Raw genomic sequence first — 15,574 nt, forward strand, 5'->3', positions numbered from 1 at the left:
CGGCTTACTCACGACTGTCTTATTTAGCACATTTCTGGCACGGTCTGACAGCGCTGACAAAGTTTTGACAGGTTCTTGACAGCGGCATCTCGGCCTGCAGAGGGTGAGGAATTTGCTTCAATTCGAACTCAGAGCTTACGGAAGGGCATCCGCTATCACCGGGCCCTTCAATGAGATGACTTCATTTTTTATTACGATAAAACATACTTTCATGATGGAGCTTCCTTATAGAACAGTCATACTGCCATAAAGCGTTGACCGTCGAGGCGGAAGTCTTTTTCACTGACCAAAAAGGGGAGCCAACCTTCGACTTGATTGTCGCATTTTGAGAGATTTTCTGTCGTTAACAAACAAGTGATGTTTGAAATTTGTGGTAAATCACGGGGTTTGATATCATCTCGCGAACACCTGTTTTTTTCGACATGGCTACCTGTAATCTGCGGTATCGTGGACTGGAAATGCAAGCGCCAAAGCCTTAGACGCCCAGAGATGGGAAGTCCAGGAAGAAGCCGAAGAAATGTGGCTTGTTGATTTGTGTGACAGTGTTTGTCCCGGGAATCTGGTGACTTGCCGTCACGACGTGGTCACCTCTGTCGCCCGTTCCCCCAGTGAGAGAGGCCGGGTACGGAACGCGTTACAGTTACGAGTCACGGCTCGCCAACAAATCTGAGCGGATGGACCTCGACCCGACAACACCGTCCCCGCTCCAGCACCAGCACCAGCACCAGTCCACCCTCACCCCCCTCCAGTCCACCGTACACACTCCCTCAAACAGCTCACGCAAGCGCAATCGCGAGAATGAGACTCCCGCACAGCGCCTCAAGCGCGAGAAGGCTGCAGAGCGACAGCGCAGGAAGCGAGAGCGCGATCGCAATAATGCCCAGACCATCTCCATGATCGTCCTCGCCCACGACCAGCCTCCTCCCGACCCTGGCCAGCTGCCCTCGCCTCCCCCTCACCAGCCCCACCCCATGACTCCCCATGCGCAGCACCCCCATCCACCGCTCCCGCACTCCCCCATGCCACATTCGCCTATCCCACACCAGCAACCTCCCCATCCCCATTCCCATCCTCACCCTCATCCTCACCAGCATCCTCATGGCCACGCTACCCCTCTCCCCCCAGGTTTCGTCGCAGCCCCAAACGCAGACGAAATCGTCAAGAAGGACAAAATACGTGCAGCCGCCCGCGAAAGGCAGCGCAAACACCGCCAGCTCGTCAAAGCGCGCAAGATGCGCGACATGGGCATGGAACCCCCTCCCCCTCACCACCCCCATATGCATCACCACCCTCCGCCACCTGGCCACCACGGGCCGCCCCCGCCTGGCCACCCGGGCCACCAGGGTGGGGAGATGATGCCGACCATGGAGGAGGTCGCTGCTTATCAGCCGGGCCAGTATGCTATGCTCGCCCACCATGAGATGGGTGGGCCGCATCCGCACGAGATGATGCCTCCCGGGCATCCGCATGGGCCTCCGCCGCCTGGTCATCCTGGGCCTCCACCGGGCCAGCATCCGCCAAACGGGGAGGGAGGCGAGCAGCAGGGGTACCCTGCGCAGGTCACGGGTGGACAGAGCTTTGCTTCGACGCTGCTTCTGTCCTTCTCGTGCGCGCCGTTGTTGAAGCAGCATCTCCTTCGGACACTGCAGATGACGAACGACGAGCTTGCAAGTTTGGAGCCCATTATCGCGGAGGCGTGGGACCATTGGGATCATCAGGTACAGTATATCTTTTCCCCACGATACGAACATTGTAGAGCTGACTTGACTTTCTCTCTTTGTGATGGGTATATGCGCGTTTTGCCAACGCCCTTTACTTCATTTCATCGGATATATGCGCCATCCCGTTCTCCTTCCCGTCCTCATAACAGCGTCGCATCCACTGGGCCCAGCAAGCGGCAGCAGCAGCAGCCTCGGGCGTCGACCCCGGTGGCCCAGGCACCTTCGCCCCACCCAACGGACCTCATAACGGAGCCGGTCCGGGCCCAGGTACCCCGCCCCAAGCCACCGCGCCTCAAGCCCAAAATCAGACACCAAACCCCACGGACTACAGAGCGCGCTTCCAGCGCCCCGTCGTCGCGCCCTCCCCGTTCAAGAGTTTCGCAGTCGAGGCAGCTGCAGCTGCCGCTGCTGCCAACGGTGGTGGTGGTGTAATGCCTTCGTCGCCGTCCGCTTCGAACGCCAATCTGACGGGCAGTCCCGCGAACGCGGAGGGAGGAATCGGAGGAGGGGCGTTGGTACCGGTGGGCACCATCCCGGGGACGGGAACGATTGACCCACATCTCGCAGGCGTCGTGATTGCCGCTGCGGGCGCGGACGTGACTGTGCGCCAGAAGGTGACGATCGATCCGGATTTTGGGCAGGCGAAGGGTGAGGCGGAGGGGGTTGTCGGGAGGCTCGAGCGGCCTTGAGTCTCGGCGATCGCCGTGGAGGGTGTTGAGCATGATCATCTTGGATAACTCTGATGCTCGTATCATGCCATGCCAGCCGCGCGTTTTCCTGTGTGCCGCTCGCCCTTTTCGCGCTGTCCTTTGGAAATCCATTTCTCATTCCCTCACGATAGGTCTGGTTCCGTTTCCTTTCCTCACAGTAGGTTTGGTACCACATATAGCACGCACGGACGATATCGTACATTATGATCATGATCATCTCGCTTGACGTGCAGTGTATCGCTCGCCGGTGGCGTTTTGGGGCTTCTTGCTTTTATGTTCCTCTTACATGCATTGCGTATATTCTTGTTACTCTACGTGCTTCCTCTATTTTCCGACTGCTGATTGTACGTGTACTTTTTAACTGCACAATTTCATTCTTGGCACACTACGTCCGTACAAAACAGGCGAGACATGTCGTTGGCTCACCTGCCTCGGGGTGTGGTCTGATGAATAGCCCATGTCACATAACAGCGACATTGCACAGACAATCTGCTGCTCTGAAAGGATATAAAACTTCGCGTTCAACTTATTGTATGATGTAATTTGCCTGTTATTCTTTTCAACAATAAAATGCGAAAATAATGAACAACGCCTCCGTGAGTTTGTCAGTGTTTGGTTCATTTCTTTACTTCTTCGACGCCTACGCATCAGGGTCATACACTTTGACCTCCTTCGCATACCAGCGGGACAATAGCTCGGATCACGCGCACACCACACTACGCGCCGGCAACCCTCCTTTGTCCTCATCGTCTGATCCGCATCAAGCTCACTCCGCATTTTTGTTGTCAAACTGAAACCACCCTGACTGCGCTCGTGGATAGCGACCGTTCTTTTTTGCCGCTTAAACTAGCGTGTATGAAGGGAGGACAATGTGGACGGGACTACTACAGGTCAGGGCAGGACAGGACAATAGCAGGTGCGCTTAGATATGACAGCTAGCATGACAGGGAAGTCCGTACACCAAGGTACGCGTTCGACTTCCCGACTTCCCTGAGGGCGCTACAGCTTAAGCGCTTTGCTGTTCAATTGTTCAAGCCTCAAGGCTCCGGCTACCCTAACCCAGTGGCCTGGCTGAGAACGCTCGGCTCGCGCGGAAGGCCTGTAAAGCTGCTGCGACCCTGACTTCTCTAGCCCATACACGGTTATCTCGTGCCACTACACCACGCGTACCATGCGCAAAGAAGTTAACCATCTTCGTCGCCGTGAGCAAGCGCTTGTCTCGTCACAGCTGTACAGTCACACCTCGAGTCAGTTATAAGGCGTACTCGTCTCGCTCTATCGTCTCCTCATCTCCTCATCCTCATCCTCGACTCAAGCACTAAGACAAATTCCTTCCGCACACACACACACACTACACGATACACTCATGGCTTCCAACCAAGGCGAAGTGTATGCTACCGCGATGCTGGCGATACTCCGCTCCATGCCAAACATGGGAGGCGATGTTATGACCGTCTTCCAGGTGGGGCCCAAGGATATTCCAAGGCTAAAGGCGGTTTTTTCGAAGGCGTGGACTAAGTGGAACGATCAGGTGCGTTTTTGATCGCACTGGTTTTCACCGCCTTGGCTGACGTCGTAACTTGTTTTCTTATGATGGTTCGTGTCTATTCACCATGGAACACTGGCGCACTTTCTAACTTTCTCCGCCACTCGTTTGACGGTGGTAGTCACGTCCTGCGTTTGCCGTGATGGAGTTTGACGTAAAAGACGCGATGGACTCGCTGGATGTGGATCCGCCCAAGCCGTTCGGTATCATGTTCGCTATAGTGATGGACTGCGCCCTATTGGGGTCCCCTTTACTAAAGGAGAAGCTTCTCAAATCTTTAGAAATAACCGACGCGGACCTCATCAGCTTGCAACATATGGTAGCTGAGGAATGGAGCAAGTGGGAGACTGAGGTAAGTTTTCGATCGTGGCAGCGAGCTTAAGCGTTGTGCCTCATTGTTTTGTCGATAGCGTTTGGTAGGATTGAACAATGCCCGTGCCGGAAAGCAGTTTGCGTCCACGCTGCTTTTGTCCCTCACAAGCTCTCCTGCGATGAAGCAGGACCTATTCCAGGAGCTACACATGGTCGATGGTGATCTCAAGAACCTCGAGCTGATTATGGTGACGGCATGGACCACTTGGGACCACAAGGTACGCTCAATTAACCCTCTCCATAAAACTCCCCATTCTAACAGGTCATTCTGCGTATGCCTCTGTGCTGATACCCCTTCCGCACCAATAGGGTCGCCCGCACTGCGAGCACTGGGACAGCAAGACAGATACCAGAGGACACGTCTTCGCCTCCAAGCTTTTCCAGTCCTTGTCCCAGTCCTCTTCGCTGCAGAAGTTCTTGATAGAATCGCTCAAGATGACTGAGGCAAATCTCTCGGACTCGAAGAATACTGTCGCCGACGCCTGGAACCTGTGGGATGTCCAAGTGCGTTCCACTCATTGCTTGGGCCATGATAGACAGATATATATGACTGACATATGGTCTTTTTTTGCAGCGTCGCGTTGGTCAAGGCAAAGTTTAAGTCTCTTCAGGATAAATCATGACATGTTGAAAGTGGCAGAAGAGTCTGTGAGCCATCATGTAGATTTACATTGCCTTCCATTTTACATACGCAACCCGATTCTGGGAAGAATACGCTTTGCAAACGAAGTTTTAACGCCTGATAGATTTTTCTGTTGTCTCAAGTAATAAAACGTTATTTCCTACAAGTCCAAAAGTGGTCGAATTCTATCCGTTCTGAGTACTGTTATCGCTGATGGCGGTAATTTGGGTCACTCGAGTCCGCGTTACTCCATGCTGGTCCTTGCATGCTCTACCATAGGTTGGCTACAGTGGTATTGGAGTTTGGAGCACGAGCGTGTGGTAAGTCTGTAGGTTTTATGATCATTCACACTGGACGCAATGCGCCTAGCTTGGCTAGCACGTCATGCCCCATCCTCAACAGTACGTGCAAGCAATCCCTCATGTTACACGTCTCTGTATCAACGTATTATATCTGATACGGCCATCATTATTCCTTTACACATAAAGATCCATATTCAAGTATCAATCAAGTATGTGCAGATACTCCGTCGACTCGGCCGCCGGGAGTCGAACAAAATCCAGCTGTGTGGACGAGGGGCGTGGTGCGATGATGTAGACCACTTTCGAGGAGAGTGAGGTTGGCGTACCGAATATTCAAGCTTGTGCCATACGCAACACACTCCTATCGACAGTCGGCTTTGCTTATTCTCTGCAGTTCTACCGATGCTATTGCTGTCCAGCAGGCAATCCAGAACGTATACGTAATTATACTGAGTTTCATGGTAGAGACATGGGGTCATTCGGAGCAGATCCTGCCACATATACCCCAAGAAGCCTCGTCTACTGCGCCCATTCAAGGGAACCCTGGTCTACGATATGATAGCAACAGACTAAGTGGTGAGCGTAGTCCAAGTCCAAGGGCTCACTGGGAGACTGGTGCGCTTCATAACGTCTGGCGGGAAGAAAGCCGCAAGTCGACGCCAAACGCCGTACGTTGCACGTCGACTACAAATGCTTGGACGCGAAGGGAGCGAGCGATCATGCAAAAGTGGAGGAAATGAAATTAAGGGTCCATGCATTATGTTCTCAGATATATGCAAACCGCTTCATGTAGCACGCCTTGCCGACAGCTTGGCTTATATCAACGATGCTCGGGGCAGAATATCCACCGTGTGACCGTCATCCGTGATCAACCTGAAGCGCACTGCGCCAGACTTATTGTCAGCATCGTGATTGGGTTGACAGATGAAAGGAAGCAGGCTTGTCGGAGAGGAAATCGCGTGAACAGAAGAAGGACGAGAGCGCTTACACGGTTGGAACGCCTCTCCTTTTGCTTTTCGTATGCTCGTGAAGTAGACCGTCCCGGCACCTACAACAGCATCACGAGGGGTCAGCTCCGCACGCACCCGCAATGATAACCCATTCTTGAACACGCACCCTTATGCCCCTTTATCCGAAAACTCAAGTCCACATTCCCCGCAGGCAAATTGATCTGTCCAACGCGTTAGTATTAACTCTCCGTCTCTCCTCCCCTCCCCTCGCAACCTCGCCAACAATGTGGAAGATATCACTTACCGCCCCACTGACCCACGGTGCCCCATTCAGCCACCACACCGGCTCTGGTCTGACCACATCCCCAAGCAACGCGCCCACCTCGGGCGAGTCCCGCACAGTCGCGAGCAGCTGCTGTGTGATCGAGGATGCGACCCTCTCCTGGTTCGCGGCGATGTAGAAGAAGGCGGCCCACGCAGAGACGCCGACGACGCTGAGTGCGAGCGCGACGGGCCAGCGGTTCTGTTGTGCAAGACGGTGTTGCGCAGGCGAGAAGGATAAGTCGGTGTGTTGGATAGTTCATTTGGAATCGACGCAAATCGTGCATAGAAACAAAGTGTATCAGAAAACCCCAACTCTCCTCGACAACGAACTACCTCAAAATGCAACGCACCTTAAGCCTCGGCAGCTCCATCTTGGAGGGCGGCGGGCGCGCATAGTACATCCGCGGCTTGGACGGCGCAGAGAACGTCTCCACATCGTGCTCCTCCAGAGCGGGTCGAGGGGGGTGGCGCGAGCGCGTCTCGCTCACCGTCGCGTACGCCCGCTGTGCTCTCCTGCTAGCACTGCTGGTGTTGACATTGACAGTTGAGTTGAAGCGCGCCTGTGGGCGTGGTCTGAAGACAGCGTTTCTGGTGTTGAGCCGGCATGTGGCAGAGAGCGTTTGGCGGAGGTACGACATTACGGTAAAGGCAGAAGTAGGTAAGGGAAAGAAAGATAATGGGCGGAAGTCAGGAGTTGTTCGCAAAGATTCGGGAAGCCGCCCCGAAAGCTTGACAGGTGCGTGGCTCCCACGGTATAAGCTTTTCATGTGTTTAGGTTTCTCTCCCATAACCCATGTCGGCCGAGATGTTTGCGGTCGCAAACAAGCATTCTATTGCACAATACAATCTCAACAATAAAGCTTCTCTTGTTAGATTAGCAGCATCACGCCCAAACCACAAGTACTCAAACGTCCGGGTACCCAGGCGGCAAACCGTCCGTCGTGTTCCATCCATCCGGAATCGTCCAGTCCCCGTCACAGATATACGCCCAATCCACACCCTGAATCGACGCCTTCTGCGCCTCGACAAAGTCCTTGACCGCGCACATACCCAGGCGGTTCTCGCCACACCCGCGGACACCGTCAAGCGGTACGACTCCGTCGTTGATGATCACGCGGATCTGTTCTTCGGGTTCGGCCGCGCACGATAGCACTGCAAACGCATGTCAGTATCAACGCCATCAACAATGTAAAAGATGTGGTGACGTACATTGAAACTGGACGTTCGTCGCAAAAGGCGTGAGCTGGCTCGAGCGGAAAGTACGCTTCCTCGGTATGCGGTCGGACGGCAGCGGTCCGGCACCAGTGAAGCTCGTCAGATTCAACGCTGTAATGACTACACCCAAAGACCAATGCTCAACGTCCGAAGCCGCCCTCGAAGCAGAGGAAACAACGCACTGTTAAGCACAACGACCTCATGCGTCGCATCCACATACAGCGGATCATTCAGCGGGAACAGCTGCGGCTCATGCAGCGTCGCGTTCGTCGAGCTGTTGTGCGTCTGAATGGGCCTGTGCTCCAGCCGCGCAACCAGCTCCTGCACGTAGCCGATCCCTTGCCCCTTCGCGAGCGGCGACCCGAACGCGACGTTGTACCAGTAATTGATGTCCTGTGCATAGTCGAATCCGTCCCACTCGCGCTTCGTGAACAGCGCGCAGAAGGCGGAGTAGCCCAGCACGACGGTCTGTCGATTTGTTCGAGTCAGCGAGAGTAGACGTGCGGATCAATCACGAAGCAAGGACAAACCTCGTAGGCACACGCCTCCTGGAACGAATAGACGTCGTCAACGGTCAGCGTGAAGCCCCTGATGTGCCTTTGCAGCCGTGGCAACGCGTCTTTCAGATATATGTTCTTCCACTCATTCACGCGGGGAGTTGAAGCCCATCCTTTCGCCGGATCTGCTGAATTTGTGCACCTATATCATTGTGAGTTTGACTTACAGTTATATCTGATAAAGAGTATGACGTACGTTCGATAAGGTGCAAGGGAGTTGTTGAACTGTTACATTGACAGTACTGTAATGAGCGGTAGATTATACATGATGCGAGTGAAGCACTCACGCCCTGTGACTCGATCCCGATCACTTGGTGGTACTGGCCATCTAGCGGGTACCCGAAAAACCCGAGAGCAAAATTCTGTGCAGACGAAAGCATGCGGTGTCTGTACATCGCCATTAAGTCTTAGCCCCAGTAGATACTGAGGAGAAGATTGACGTACTGAGACTCTGTCCTAAAAGTGGGAATGGAGTTGGTCGCTGTGAAGTTCTGAAAAACGCGTCAGTTGTCTATGCCATCAAAGCCGGGAACTTGAATACTAACCTGTAATAAGAAGCCGTATCGCATGCGGGTTGCGACGCCAAGATCGACTATACGAGAGGTGAGTGCTAGTCGAGATGATTCTCTGCGCGCGTAACTCACAAAGTTGAGAGCGGCCAAACGGAGACAAGCCTGCAAAAACGTCAACGCGCGTTCCAAATACACTATGAGTTGAGAAAGGTCACCCTCAGCACCGAGTCTGAGTGTCCTGTAGCAGATGAGCTCCGTTAACACCATGTGTTTTCGGTGGCGTGTATCACTCACCACTCGTTCAGGAACTTCAATGGTCCACTTGCACGTACGTCCGCAGCCTGCTTGTTCATTCTCTCAGCAAAACCCGCAATTCCCTGACCGGAAGCTAAATCACCGTGTTATCTCACAGCACGGCAGTATGGAAAACAGAACATTGTACTCACCAACGTCAGCAGGGCTGCGAGCTCCGTGACGGTGAAGCAAATGCAATCCCGATACACGGCAACCATCCGGCGCCTCTGGGCCTGCATCCACACCGAACCCACCCCGAGGCACGCTCGACCACGGCGAGAGCGTGCCCCAGTGCCGGAACAGATCAAAGGGCTCTTCGTCCTTCCACACGTCGTCCTCGTCGTCCTCGTCATCTTCGTCCTCTTGCACTACGGGCATCGAACCGGGTTCGGAGTCGGAATCGGGGTACGGCGCGTGCGGACGCGGAAGCTTGGCCTTGGGGAAGCTGGTGGGCACGACGATATGCTGAGCGCCGGTGTGGATCGCGTAGTGCGGCGCTGTCGCGACCAGACCGGGCTCGCCCGCGGCGACTGTGGGGCCGGGGTAGCCGACGCTGGTGGGGCGGACAATCGTAATCAGCATCTGGCGGATGTGTAGAGAGGAATTGTCAGTATGACTCACTTGGTAGGGAACATGATGGTTTCTGCGTTGGTCGGGTGCGCAGGCGGCCACTCGTGTCCGGTGGTTGAGCCGACCCACGGTGGGGCGAACGCGTCGACGGCGTTCGCGTCCGTGTTGTATGCTGCGGGGCTGGATGGCGCGTGGCCTTTGATGTTGATGTAAATAGCGCCAGACGCGTTCAGCTGGGCTATAGTCCCAACACAAGCTAGCGCGCCGAGGGCAAACGCAGACGCGACGCGGAGAACTTCGCCGCGTCGAGAGCGCGTCGCATGGTCGGAGCTATAGAGGATATCATGGGTATCGGGAGGGTCTTCGTAAGGTATCTTGTAAACCTTTTCAGACATGGCTGAGGGGTATTCTGGGGCGTATGGGCACCAAGAGCGGGGAAAGGTGGGGAACCTGTGGGGGCGATGATGGTCGCCCGAGGACAAGCCTGTTTATACGCGCCGCTTCACGTCAGGGGCGGCTTGCCCAATTTGGCACCCTTCCTGCTGCCGTCAGCGTGAGCGCCTTTTTCAAGTTCGCGTCCTTTTCGGCAGCGCTCTTCATGAGCAAACCCATTGAATCCAGTCGGAGAGTGACAAAGCCATATGGGCGTCCGATATTCTGCAGGACTCAAATACCCACTTTGCGACTCTAATTGCCCATACTTTGGATGCCTACCTGAGGCTGGGTTGAAGTCGCAGTGCTGCAGTTTGATCAGATTCTTCGTTGGATGAATAAGGCTAGTCGCTTTTATGTCATACACCATCAGCACATTATCCATTCCCGCACCTTGTATAGTTCCGGTACGATGCAGCGCTGACCCGAGCAACAGAGGCGCCTACTGGTCTTCCGCACATTCAATTAGCTTCAGAGCCTCGATTCCCTGATCCGAAGGACTCCTCATCCGAATCTTATTAATTATTTTGCGTCTACGGCACTAAGCATCTGAACATCAACTACATCCAAAGCTGTCCGAGTGCAGCTCAGATCGGAAACAGCAGCCTCACCATGTCTTTGAAGACTTCTTTTCGTTTGACCAAACCACCAGCATTGTTCGGCGAGCTTCAAGTTGCTGGCTAGTATAATCTCTTTTACGGAAAGTTGGACCCGAACAAAGCTGTTTACATTGTAGCGCCAAAGCATTGATCACTGGTCACTGTGATTAAACACGAGGACTTCTAGTGGTAGCTTCGTGACCTTTCTGGGACGAGTATATTGTATCGCTTGACCCGCTGGCGTAATATCTCCTCAACATCGTGTGTATGCACTTGCCTACCTACAACGTGCGTGCAGCTCCATCTAACTTGTCTCCAAGTTGCTTACAACGGACCAGATTCGGGAGACACAAATCGCAACTTCGAACAAAAGCCAAAACTATTCCAAATATTTTGACACCATTTTAATTTTGTATTTTATACGGAACATTCCAATACTCATATCAACAACGTCAACGTCAGTGTCAAAACTGTCTCAATATCGAAGAAGTGGTGGATTGACTAAAAGTACATCGAGCTTACGCATTGGCCATAGCTCGCAAGGTGAAACAACAACGCCAACAAGCTCAAGAGAAGTACATGAGCCTCTGCATGTTTTGATGGACCTGCTGATACTCCGCCTTGTACCTCTGCAATGTGGCAGTCGCATTCGATGCCGACTCAGAGAAGTTGAGCCCTCTCGCGGGGTCGTAATGGTGCTTGGCACGGCTGCATACGATATCCGCGTCTGGAAAAGGTCGCCATTAGCACATGCTATGAACCCGGTCGTGCTCGTGTACTTACAATATACGGGGGCTGGGATCGAGACCGACCTCGTCGCACGTGCATACACGTGGCAAAGCGCGTACGAGAATGCCTGCAGGCCGTCCGCACTGCCCTCGCACATTAGCCTCACATGCTGACGGATCCCGAAAGCGAACAGGGCACTCACGTAGACTTGTTCTCGTCAAAGAGGACATTGTAGTGTGCCGACCTGCTAGTACCCAAGATACCAGCGTGGCTCTGGAGGTACCAGTCCCACTCAACGGGATGCACAATGGTGGTGTCGACGACTGTGCCGGCGTGGCAGTTGCCGCTCCTATCTGCGTCTCTGGGATCGTTAGGGAAAAGTCTGGTATGGTGGCGTTTTGCCACGATGATGAAGGTTATCTTCGGCTTCATCCCGAGTTCGGCGCATGCAGCTGAGGGGGGAACACTTAGTTTGGCAAGATATCATGTCAAACGAAGACATACCTCGCAAAGCAGGGAGTTCTGCGGATTATGCAAGATGCATTAGTGGTACGTCTAACGAAGCATCTACCCAGCTGAGCTACTCACCGAAGTCCAGCACCTGCTGGAACTGTCCCTCTGACACACCGTCTGGACGATGAGGGCATGAGCACGCATCGAACACCGGGAGGACGTGGCCTTACCTCTGTAGAAGAACAACCGGGCGGGAGAGTGCCCCTTTGGCTTCCTTTCCATTCCCTCTCCATATCCCCGGTACATGGTCAAGACTTGCTATAACAAGAATATCAGCGTCAGCGGCGTCAGCCCATTGAACAAGGAGCGAAAGTACCTTGGCCATCGCTTTGAAATCATCGGGATCGATATTCTCTACGCGGCTTGACTGGACAGCGCTGGACGCGACGTATTTCGCGCAGTTCGAGTCGACGCTCCCGACAATCGCCGTGAACGAGGGCCTGTCCGAACCAGGGCCGGGGTGCATGACATCGGCACCTTCGGATATTAGGCTTCAGCCACAGATGCGTGATCGAGAAAGACAACGTGAGGAGAACGTACCCATTACGATGGTTGGGTTCCTTGGGTCTGCGATCAGGTTCGTGCCCGTCTGCGTATCAGTCACGGTGTTTATGCCTCCGAGTTTGACGTTGATCCTGATGACTCTGTAAGAAGTAGAACGCAGAATTATGTGGTATTGGAGCCTACTTCAAACACACGTTGGCGTAGTACTGGGTCTTTGCCCTGAAGCACTTCGAAGCCTTCATACATTGAGTGGCTACGCCAACCTGCGGGTCTAAGGTGAGCCGCTATCGAGCAACAGTCCCAGAGATTGGGTTTACCTTGACGTCTCCAAAGCTAGTGATCATAAGAGTCCGTGGTCAGGTTCTAATGCAGAGACATATGAATATGAACATACTTTTTAACTTTGATGTAGATGTCATTACCATTCTCGGGGAGGATGACGACAACAAGTGTCGGCGGCTTCTTGTTCTTGGTCATAGATTGGGCTCCAAGGCCCCGGAGTTGCTAGACCATACTATTACGCTACGTCACCACGCCTCTGCTGTCTACGAGAACTCACATTGTGTATATTACCTTGGCCGTCGAACCACTCTATGACTGGATTGGTCTCCCGGACTTGGATGCCTATCAACGGGCGAGTGAGAGGCCGAGACAGCACTGGATTCCGTGCACACGTACCAACATCCTGACAGCACTTGATGAGGTCTCTCACCATCGTTTGCGCCGTCTGCTGGTTGAAGCGCTGCTGGCGCTCATATATGGCGACAGCCCACGTCTCGATAGCAGCCGGCTTGATGAACCGTTTATCCGCCCTACAGGTCGTCAGCATCGTCCGCGCGTGCAACTGCTCACTACGTACATGTTCCATGCTCCAAAGGCAGGTGTCTACCGCGTGAGTGGTATCAGCGTGTACTCTATCAATGTCTCGCAGCGAAGAGCAGACTCACGACTTTGGATATCTTGCTCTCGGGAGCATACTTCAAAGGCGGAGGCGGCAGGACGCGTGCGGGAACCTGCGCCGGTCCGGCCGCGCTGTTGACGGCCATGCCGAAGTGACGGACGTATTCCGACTGTCCGTACGCGAGCAGCTGCACAAGATGTATATTCAGCAAGAGAACGGCGGCAACAAGAGAAGCGACGAAAGCGTACCGACAGACCGGCGTTGATAGATCGAAGACGCTCTTCGGGTCTCTTCGTCGAGAACTCGCGGATCCTATCGATCTTCTCGCTAGGCACTTCTTTCTTGAGGATCTGCCCGGGAGGTATGGTGCAGAGCTCCAGGGGGACCATTGCATCGCGGCCGACCTACGCAGAAAGGTTAGGATATTCAAGGAGCACAACATCGCAAACGAGGTGACATGCCTTGATACAGAGCGCATCCGGATAACGGAGCTGCGTGTTATAGGTCTCCCTGAAGTAAGACGCTACCGTTTTCTCCTGCCCATCGCGCAGCTTGAACCTAATACCTGAGGCGCCGACATTACTGAGACCTCTGATAGACTTGGTCTTCTGCTGCCTGTCGAAATGAGTCATGTGAACGCCGATACCGAAGATGAACTTCTCGAGCTTTCGCCTGTCTCTTTCCGGCAAGCTTGCAGTGAGCTGGTTCTCGCGCAGATGACGAGAAGGCGGCATGCCCTCATTGAGAAATTCTAGACAAAGCCTGAACAGGGGGCCAGGCTTGGCCATCATCGCGGTGGATATGTCGACATTGACGTATATGCGCCCGATGGCCGGTCTGATTGATTGGAAAAAGCCGCGCCATAGTTCGATGCCGCCGCCGATGTCGAGCGTCTCTCGGTTGGTGAAGAATGACCTCCTATTATGCGCCATCCGCTTGATCGGGTCCATGCGGAGCACGACGTTCATTGCCTGTGAGCGTGAAACGTCAATTGAATAAAACAAAAGGAAACATGGTAACGCACCGTGAGGGCCGTCTGAACTTCGTTGTCGGGGCTTTGTTGACCCGCAACTAATCGATGTAGCATCCTGGGCGACGCATACATGATCAGCGAATGCTCGGTGACATGAAGCACGCAGACGTACTCGGGATTGATGGTATTGACTTTCGTCAGCTTGAGCTTGTACGATTTCGCCCTTCGCCGCGAGGTATTCTCTTGTGGGCTGGATCCTCCGCTCCCCCCACCACCCAAGCTCACATCGAACTGTGAACGCTTTTGTCGAGCCATAGTGGATAAGAACAGGGTGGATGCGTACCTCGGCAGCATCTTGGGGGCCCAAATTCAGCCTCTGGGACGAGAAGATGTTCTTATTCCCATCGTAGCCGACTTTTTGAGCGAAGATATGGGGAGCGTCGACTTCTTGAAGATGTTCGATCAAATCCCGCTTGAGACCCTCCGGAAGCGTTGCCTCAGAAGGCGTGATAGCTAGGGAGAGATATTAGGATTATGTGCAGCTACTGTTATCGTTGAATTGGCTCACCAACTGCAACAGTAATGCGGACATGGATCGATGAAGACGTCAATCGCCTCGACGGGCCAGTCAATCAACGCACCATCATAATGATGGATGTGCTCTTCAGGCACCGTGACTTCGTAAAAGTTCGCTGAGATATGGATAATCCGACCTGCTGTACCATATCCGGGTCTCTTCACGCCAAGTGCTTGTACATGGCTGGCGGGAAGGCCTGGTGCGCCCTGGGCTGCGCCCCTTCCTCGAGTGGGTGTCCCCCCGCGCGGAGGAGGCCCGCCCCTAGGCGCACCGCGACCGCGGCCACCGGATGCTTTAGGAGGCATGGTTAGTTCGGTTAGACGGTGAAAAGTAGCGCTACGAGGGGCAAGAGGAAGGGGGATCCAAAGTGAAAGAGCAGAGACACGTTTATCAGGCGAGGATTTAGGGGGTTGATAAACACACGCGTAAAACCCGGGATTTTTGCGTGCGCGTGGGAGAAACGCGTCAGGAGGACGGCGAGGCACAGCACCCGCGATCCGCCCAGGCGTTGATCGAGATAATCTCTGCCATCGCGATAGAAGTGGGTCCATATGTATGCACGTTCCTTGCGTCGTGAGACCATAAAAGACCCTATGACTCGTTATTCTCACAATCTCGGACGCTGACCTTGAATTTCCGCTTCGCAGCAAC

At 54.0% G+C, this 15,574-nt stretch overlaps 5 protein-coding genes across 5 annotated transcripts; 2 read left to right on the forward strand and 3 right to left on the reverse strand.

Annotated features, from left to right (window-relative positions):
- The first annotated feature begins 635 nt into the window (after positions 1-635).
- Positions 636-2,811, forward strand: CONPUDRAFT_141578 (uncharacterized protein). The gene is made up of 2 exons (XM_007766187.1): positions 636-1,718; positions 1,871-2,811. The coding sequence occupies exons 1-2, from the start codon at positions 675-677 to the stop codon at positions 2,408-2,410; spliced, it is 1,584 nt and encodes a 527-aa protein (XP_007764377.1). The 5' UTR covers positions 636-674; the 3' UTR covers positions 2,411-2,811.
- Positions 2,812-3,829: 1,018 nt separating this feature from the next.
- On the forward strand, positions 3,830-5,130 carry CONPUDRAFT_79489 (uncharacterized protein). The gene is made up of 5 exons (XM_007766037.1): positions 3,830-3,962; positions 4,099-4,329; positions 4,388-4,567; positions 4,659-4,853; positions 4,924-5,130. The coding sequence occupies exons 1-5, from the start codon at positions 3,864-3,866 to the stop codon at positions 4,948-4,950; spliced, it is 732 nt and encodes a 243-aa protein (XP_007764227.1). The 5' UTR covers positions 3,830-3,863; the 3' UTR covers positions 4,951-5,130.
- Positions 5,131-5,758: 628 nt separating this feature from the next.
- Positions 5,759-7,202, reverse strand: CONPUDRAFT_96954 (DUF1783-domain-containing protein). The gene is made up of 5 exons (XM_007766188.1): positions 6,898-7,202; positions 6,528-6,746; positions 6,390-6,444; positions 6,262-6,321; positions 5,759-6,156 (listed from the first exon to the last, which is right to left on the reverse strand). Exons 1-5 carry the CDS (start codon positions 7,183-7,185, stop codon positions 6,089-6,091), a joined length of 690 nt encoding a protein of 229 aa, XP_007764378.1. The 5' UTR covers positions 7,186-7,202; the 3' UTR covers positions 5,759-6,088.
- A 156-nt stretch (positions 7,203-7,358) lies between these two features.
- CONPUDRAFT_96957 (phosphoglycerate mutase-like protein) lies at positions 7,359-10,093 on the reverse strand (the record flags this gene model as incomplete). Its single annotated transcript, XM_007766189.1, has 13 exons — positions 7,359-7,699; positions 7,757-7,882; positions 7,945-8,230; positions 8,293-8,461; positions 8,516-8,544; positions 8,607-8,706; positions 8,764-8,810; positions 8,865-8,911; positions 8,964-8,993; positions 9,047-9,069; positions 9,126-9,219; positions 9,278-9,678; positions 9,747-10,093. 13 exons carry the CDS (start codon positions 10,088-10,090, stop codon positions 7,452-7,454), a joined length of 1,944 nt encoding a protein of 647 aa, XP_007764379.1. The 3' UTR covers positions 7,359-7,451.
- A 1,090-nt stretch (positions 10,094-11,183) lies between these two features.
- On the reverse strand, positions 11,184-15,228 carry CONPUDRAFT_162019 (argonaute-like protein; the record flags this gene model as incomplete). The annotated part of the gene is made up of 21 exons (XM_007766190.1): positions 11,184-11,453; positions 11,510-11,598; positions 11,658-11,907; positions 11,960-11,977; positions 12,044-12,085; positions 12,139-12,226; positions 12,285-12,445; positions 12,509-12,603; positions 12,656-12,735; positions 12,790-12,805; positions 12,867-12,976; positions 13,032-13,096; positions 13,151-13,284; positions 13,332-13,357; positions 13,420-13,560; positions 13,622-13,777; positions 13,823-14,344; positions 14,398-14,461; positions 14,519-14,637; positions 14,690-14,859; positions 14,937-15,228. The coding sequence occupies 21 exons, from the start codon at positions 15,226-15,228 to the stop codon at positions 11,293-11,295; spliced, it is 2,799 nt and encodes a 932-aa protein (XP_007764380.1). The 3' UTR covers positions 11,184-11,292.
- Positions 15,229-15,574: the final 346 nt, after the last annotated feature.

This window comes from Coniophora puteana (genome assembly GCF_000271625.1).
Source record: "Coniophora puteana RWD-64-598 SS2 unplaced genomic scaffold CONPUscaffold_2, whole genome shotgun sequence".
Lineage (NCBI taxonomy): Eukaryota > Fungi > Basidiomycota > Agaricomycetes > Boletales > Coniophoraceae > Coniophora > Coniophora puteana.